At 35.7% G+C, this 7,452-nt stretch overlaps 2 protein-coding genes across 2 annotated transcripts in view; both read right to left on the bottom strand.

The window, feature by feature from the left end:
- Positions 1-2,253: 2,253 nt before the first annotated feature.
- On the bottom strand, positions 2,254-6,278 carry morf4l1 (mortality factor 4 like 1). The gene is made up of 4 exons (XM_073850578.1): positions 4,121-6,278; positions 3,804-3,976; positions 2,872-2,956; positions 2,254-2,655 (listed from the first exon to the last, which is right to left on the bottom strand). The coding sequence occupies exons 2-4, from the start codon at positions 3,922-3,924 to the stop codon at positions 2,571-2,573; spliced, it is 291 nt and encodes a 96-aa protein (XP_073706679.1). The 5' UTR covers positions 3,925-3,976; positions 4,121-6,278; the 3' UTR covers positions 2,254-2,570.
- rxfp3.3a3 (relaxin family peptide receptor 3.3a3) overlaps positions 4,010-7,452 on the bottom strand; it is a 4,980-nt gene continuing 1,537 nt past the window's right edge. Inside the window, exons 2-3 of the mRNA XM_073850175.1 lie at positions 4,121-4,193; positions 4,010-4,025 (exon numbers count right to left, since the gene is read on the bottom strand). Coding sequence (XP_073706276.1) covers positions 4,010-4,025; positions 4,121-4,193 — 89 coding nt within the window. The remainder of the gene's footprint in view (positions 4,026-4,120; positions 4,194-7,452) is intronic.

Raw genomic sequence — 7,452 nt, 5'->3', positions numbered from 1 at the left:
CAATGAGTGTTTGTTTTGGATACAGCTTCGAGTAATTCTGTCAGCAAGCTAATCCTGTTTGCGAACTTGTAAACACAGCTGCGTCATCAGTGGTTCGTTGGAAATATGCCTATTTTTTAATTAATCATATGATTTAAATGAACATGTATTACATAAACTGATTGCACCTTTTGTGGTTTTGAAGAAAAAACTGAGAACTATTTGCGCTACCCCATACACCTGTTGTCCATTTGTACCAGGTTTTAAAGTTTGGACATTGCGCTTTAAAAATAGGCCAGTAATTTTCAACTTCCTGAGTTATTAATGAAAATATAAATTATCTATAATAGCGCCACCTAGTGTGTGTAGAAAGTGTGTATGTACGTGTCACTGACGGTCCTAAGTATTTAAAGGGATAGTCACCTAAAAATGAAAATTCTGTCAATAATTATTCACTCTCATGTCGTCCCTCGTTCATCTTCGGAACACAAGTTTTTGATGAAATCCTACAGCTTTCTGACCCTGCAGAGACAGCAACTACTGCGTTCAAGGCAGAGAAAGGTAGTAAGAACTTTATTGAAATCAGTGGTTTAATTGTAATTTTATGAAGCTACGAGAATACTTTTGTGCAAAAAGAAAACAAACAAACAAAAATAACAACTTTAACAATTAATCTCCTCTGCATCACCTTAGCGGCATTTTGGAGTATCACGATGTATGCGCAAAGATGAATGAAGGTCTTACGGGTTTGAAACAACATGAGGGTGAGTAATTAGTCAGAATTTAAATTTTTGAGTGAACTATCCCTTTAAGACAGCTTTGAAGAAATCTGAGAGCATCAAGGCCCAGAAAGGTAGTAAGGATGTTGTTAAAATAGTCCAGGTGACATCCGGGGTTCAACTATAATGTCATGAAGCTACAAGAATACACTTTTTGTGTGCAATGAAAACAAAAGTAACTACTTTATTCAACAATTTCTTTACGTCCATGTCAATCTTCGACAGCGATGCGCTAATGAGAGTACTGTGACGCATGTGCGTGCTTTCTTCTGCTCTTAAACAAGGCGAAGTACTCTTGGTAATGACGCTCGATAAAAGACCAATAACTTGCGGGAACAGAATTGATGATTTTTTTTTTTTAAATCACAGATGTCACATGGACTATTTTGTTGATGTTCTTGGTAGTTTTCTGGGCCTTGAACATGATAGTTGCATTGCTGTCTATGAAGGATCAAGAAGCTCTTGGATTTCACAAAAAAAAAATCTTAATTTGCCTTCCAAAGATGAATGAAGGTCTTACAGGTTTGGAATGACATGAGGGTGAATTTTTATTTTTGGGTGAACTAACCCTTTAATTTAGTGTCTGAAGCCAAAACATGGAGGAAAAAGATGAAACAATAATTATGACCCAAAGCTTTTGGCAATTTATTTACGAAAGAGCCACTCGAGTATTTAATGAATCACGTCCTGGGAATCACATCCTCTTTGTGGTATCATGTAACAGCACTCTAAACATAAACAAAAGGAGATACATTTCTTTGTTGAAGTACAGAAAACACTGAATAATAATACTGATGCTACTGCTACTTCCAGTAAAAAATACATTTAACACCGGGGTTATGTTCTTTGAGGTAGTCTGTGATTTTATAATGCTTGAGTGGCTCCAGCTCAAGTCTGGGAACTTGCCAAATTCAGCAGACAAACCTGTTTCGAACATGAGCCTCTTGAAAGACCTCATTCATTCCACCCTTAAAATATGTTCTATGTAACAGCCACCCGAATCGAGAGTATTCATTGCCTTTGCCATTGTATTTCTCAAAAAGCAGTTATACAAGTGTTTTAACAGTCACTGCAGTATGTTATGGGAAGCTGAGCTACACTCTCATGTTAGCCAGCGCTGCTGTGTGGTTTCCATTTTCATTCTATTAAAACTGAACATCTGTACAAAAACATGCATTTAATTTCATAGTATATTTAAGACACATACTCAAAAGTTACAATAGCAAATCCACCAAATGTATGTAAGATTGAAGCAAGCAAAGAACTGAAAACTAAAGAATTTGATTAAAAAAAATCCAAGGCTCAAAGGATATGCATTTTCAAATGTGACCCAAGGTCAAAGGCATCTGCTTTAATGTGGCTGCACATTGTTGAATTGCTATTGCTACATAACCTTTACTTTTCTTAACATCAAGATTTGACTCATTGCTAAAGCCATTTAACTTTTCTATACAAACTGGCCATGTGGGGTTTAAAAAGAATGCAGACTCACAGCTGAGAAGGACAATTTATTGACTGACATGTTTGAAAAAAAAAAATGATGCAGCATTTCAACTATACACGACCAGGTTGTGTTTATCAATAATACATAAACCAAAATAAATGGATCAATAAAATGGGAGCAATTACCAGCAGCTTTCCAAAAGGGATTAAATCCTTATCTGGAATACCAGACATCATCCTCAAAGTACTGAATCAATATTGACAGATGTTTTGGGCACTAGGATCATCCACATTGAAGAATGGATTTTAAAAAATAAAAATAAAATGAGGATCAGAACATAGCACCAAACATCCACACCGACTTTGCCCTCAGACAGCTTTGCGATGATATTCCGGAGGTGCAACCTCATAGTCGCTTGCGTTGAACAGAGATGATGAATTCTTTACCAAATACCTAAATTGAACAAACAAGTATCTTACTACCTGCAAGTACTGTTTAAAATCAATTCAAAAAGTAGTTTTCATAATCTGCATATCTTCATCTTAACATTAGACCAGCTTCACTGAAAACTAGTGTACTTGATCATCATAAATTGTCTTAACCTTACAGCTGCAAAGTTGCTCAAATTCTCAAAAAGAATTTAAAATATTAAAACAGATTTCTACTTACTTTAAAAAATCTTGCAAGTAGCTGAGAAGCAGGGCCAGACTCTTCTCATCCAGAGGTGTGTAGGCCAGCATCGCTCCAATTCTCACTGTCAGAGGACACAAAAGAAGCTATGATCACCAAATTACTAAATTAAAACTTGTTCTTTGCAGTATTTTCATGATTACGTTAAAGGATTAGTTCACTTCCAGAATAATTTTCTCACCCACGTGTCAACGATATTCATGTCTTTCTTTCTTCAGTCCAAAAGAGTTTAGGGTTTTTGAGGAAAACATTACAGGATTTTTCTCCATATAGTGGACTTTAATGGGACCCAATGGGTTGAAGGTCTAAACTGCATTTTTAGCACAGCTTCAAAAGGCTCTACACGATGCCAGCCGAGGAATAACGATCTTATCTAGTGAAACTATTGGTCCAAAAAATAAATAAAATACAACTCATATACTTTTTAACCACAAATACTTTTCTTACACTAGCTCCACCTCACCTAATAATCACATATTTTTTTAGAAAATGACAGATAGTCTAGCTAGATAAGAACCTTATTCCTCAGCTGGGATCGTGTAGAGACCTTTGAAGCTGCAAGTTGAACCTTTAAACCGTTGGGTCCCATTGAAGTCCACTATATGGAGAAAAATCGTGTCGTGTTTTAATCAAAAATCTTCATTTCTTTTCGACTGAAGAAAAAAATGACATGAATATCCTGATGATGGCAAGTATGTTACCAGGAAATTGTTATTCTGGAAGCAAATTGATCCTTTAAGCTATGAAGATGTGCATGGGCATGGATTAATATGCATCTTCCTATAACAGTTTGTAGTATTCAAAGATCACATTTAACATCTTGTTTCTTTAAAATATCTGAAATTGATTGGTTGCTTTGATTTTAAAGGTACAAGTAGGTTTCAAAATGCAATTAGCATTTAAGCTCATACCAAAAAGCCTCAGCAGGTGTGGCGCTCCGTAGATCTTCGACATGGTTGTATCTGGATGGTTTGCTAAGATCTCTGCATACTGCGGCCTCTCAAATTTGTAGAGGAGCTGAGTGCCCAACATGACATTGAAGTACTCGCGGATTCCAGCAACCACCTCATTCACGGCAAATTCCCTGAGTAAAGATCAAGTATCTCTTTAAAAACTCTCAAATTTCAAATAAACTGGATGATATACACAACAAATGAATCCTTTGTACAAAGGTGATTTCAAATACCTGGATAAGAAAATTATTTTTACATATGGGATACAAACATACTTGTTATCAGAGTTTCCTCTTGATTTCTTGTAATTTGCATAGTCCTCCAGCACATCATCTACATTCTTTTTTGCTGGCAAGTGAAAAAGCTAAACAAAAAACAAGAAAGAAATTAAACCACAAAAGTAGTATTTTTACAGTGCTTATTAAGGCGTTCACACCATGTCAGAATTTGCATACCGTAAATCCCCTAATACAGGCCCGGGCCTTTATTTTACTCCAGCGCATCGCCGTCCAGGCCTTTATTAGAAGGAGGCCAGAATTAGAGGCAGGCCTCAATTTCTATTTGAGCAAAACAAACTACCAGTAGAATAAAAAAAGAAAAGAGATTTTGTCTATTTGAACCTATAAAATACTAGGTGCATTTAATAATCTCTCCGCTTCAGCTCTGCTCCGGGTTCATTATTTCCCGCTCCACTCCTCGCTCACTGATATCAGAAACACCGCTCCGCCTTCGCTCCGCGTCAAAAAAAAAAGAAATAAAAATAATGTTTGAAATACAACGGTCCTGTTCATAACACATATTAAAATAAAAAATACTAAAATAAAATAACAGGAGAGTTTGGAACACTAGTGTGCAAACCTTTTTCCTACCACATACCAAGCTAATAACATTGTCAGCATTAAAAGAGTATAACTGCTGCTTTATGCCATGCAAAGTTTGTAATGAAAATAAAAATACATTTTCCTCAGTTATTTTACCTATGGATTGCTGCATTTCTTACAGATGTCTGTTTATTCGAAATCAGATACCATTACATTTGTTTTAATGCATTACTGACAGAGCGATTGCGTGTGAATTAGTGTTGTACCCGTTTAAATCATGCTTTCACCTGAAAATATTCAGTATCTATAAGGAACAAACTAATTCCTTGTGAACTATAATTTACCGCTCATCCATTGCCATTATCATAGCCTTTACATTCTTTCTGATTTGAGTGAAAACCACGATGCTCCGACTTTTCAAAAATCCGCACCTCCCTCCATTCAAAATTACACCGCTCCGCTCACATACTCTGCTGCCCAGACAAACGTTGTTTCTAATAATAGCCCCGGCCGCTATTAGAGACCGGCCATTATTTACCTCAGATGACAGCGAGACGGGCCAATGTTGGAGACCCGCCGCTAATGGAATACAGGTCAATATTACAGGATTTACGGTAATTACAAGATTCCGACTTGTAAAAAGTTCACATCTTCATAGAACTTGTAATTATAAGCTGTAAACTCCAGTTTCAACAGTAAAATGTAATTCAGTAGTTACCTTTGTAATATTTCTGTTCAATAATAATGCATAAAACTAATGACTAACGTTAATGTCTGAATAACACAGTAATTAAAAGTTAAACAATAGACAAAAAAATACTTTAATGTGACTAGCACATAGTTGAATACATCTGTGTTTATTAGGGCTGGGTATCGTTCCAAAATGTTCGATACCGATACCGATACCCTGAATTCGATACCGGTTCCGAACGATACTTTTTTTGATACTTTTATTTTAAGAAATTTATTTTAACAAGATTACTTTTTCAGGATGTTTGTGACACTTTCACATCAGGCTTATCTCTAAGACCAATAAACAAAGGAACAAAAGCACAAAATGAACAAAGTGTAGTTAAGACAATATATCAGTGAATGTTTTTTTTAATAAAGTTCAAACAGTTTTAACTCAATCAGATTTAAGTATTTGTGAGGCTCACTGCTGCTTAAAGGTTTAGTTCACCCCAAAATTTAAATTCTGTCATTAATTATCTACAAATGAAGATATTTTGGATTTAATCCAAGAGCTTTCTGATCCTCCCATAGATAAATCTTTGAATAAAGTTATCTTTGTTTACTTTGCACACAGAAGTATTCTCGCAGCTTCATATAATTATGATTGAACCACTTTTATCACATTGACTTATTTTGACTATGTTTTTGGTTCCTTTCTGGGCATTGAAAATGCATATCCAGTAAATATAGGAGGATCAGAAAGCTCTTAAATATAAAGATTAAATCCAAATGATCTTCATTTGTGTTCTGAAGACAAACAAAGGTCTTATGGGTTTGGAACAACATTAGGGTGAGTTATTAATGACAGAATTTTCATTTTTTGGTGAACTAACCTTTTAAGATCACCTGAAATCACTCAACAGTTCTTCTTCAGAAAAATTAGCATGTAGCACCGATATTGATTCTTCATGGTCGATTTTGATTGCCGATGTTTTACAAGCAAATGGGCTGATTCTGAAAGCCTTTTTAATATATTTAGTTTACACCTTAAGCAAGGGACAAGAATGAATGATAATATGAGTACATGAACAAGATGTTTATTTTCTCTATTATAGGTACAGCCATTTAAATTAGAGGCAACCACTGCATTTAGATTAAAATCTAAATAAATGACAAAATATATTATAAATAACAAAAAATAAACGACAGTTCTTTCTTAGTCGTGTAGACAATAAATGCAGCCATAATCAAAATTAAAGGCTACTCTTACAAAATTCAAAGTGCAAACAGAGACCGAATCTTCAAGCATGATACAGAGCTATTAATAGACAACTACACAATTTATTAGCCCACATATTAATAACAGCTTCAATATTTTATGTAGCCTAATTTGCGCGCATTGGGGAGTCGTTCTTTAAACGTGGGGTATTAAAATTGCTTTAAATGCGTGTGCGCGTCTTACTTTTGGTTTCGTTTCAACGATCCCGCGAAACTCGGCGGTGATGAGCGTGCATTCTACAATACAAGAGATTACTTTAACAAAACCTTTTGAAAGTCAGAGGACACAAACGGGATTTTGAAAAGCGTGTCCCCAGTGAAAATTATGCCCCTGCGTGAGTGCAACTGAGTTATCGTTTGATGTGAATGTATGTCGCGTTGTACCTATACTGAGACTATATTGAGACTGAGGCGCCAGAATTGTATCCGACAGAATGTGTCTGGTGTTTTCTCATATTTGACGTGTTGCCAGTCTTGGACGCATAACCTTTTTACAAATATTGCATCGCACGCTGTTGCCGTTAATATTGGCATAATGTAGCAATACTTTTGATCGCTTAAACATCGTTTGCGTTAAATTTATGCTATGCTTTAAAGTATAATGTACATTACAGCCTCACATTTGACAAGCTCTGGGCGAATGGGCGTAACAGCAGTAAACTATTGATTTTCAAGGCAGCCTTGCCGCAGCTAATCACCAGCATTTGATCCGGGCACGTTAAAGATGCCGCACGTTTTCTAGCTCACTGATGTTGACAAGATTATATACTTGGGTATCGAAATTTGGTACCGAACGAAAATGATTTTTTCGATACTCGATAGTATCGAGACAATTC

This window comes from Garra rufa, chromosome 11 (genome assembly GCF_049309525.1).
Source record: "Garra rufa chromosome 11, GarRuf1.0, whole genome shotgun sequence".
Taxonomy (NCBI): domain Eukaryota; kingdom Metazoa; phylum Chordata; class Actinopteri; order Cypriniformes; family Cyprinidae; genus Garra; species Garra rufa.
Note: the sequence above shows the minus strand (reverse complement) of the source record. Positions and strands in the feature narration are given on the sequence as shown.

Coding starts and splice junctions, on each gene's coding strand:
- morf4l1 (XM_073850578.1), bottom strand. CDS start 3,924: ATGTTGGGCACTCAGCTCCTCTACAAATTTGAGAGGCCGCAGTATGCA. Junction 2,957..3,803: donor ACACCTGCTGAGGCTTTTTG/GTATGAGCTTAA, acceptor GTCCTCTGACAG/TGAGAATTGGAGCGATGCTG. Junction 2,656..2,871: donor TACTTGCAAGATTTTTTAAA/GTAAGTAGAAAT, acceptor TGTTCAATTTAG/GTATTTGGTAAAGAATTCAT.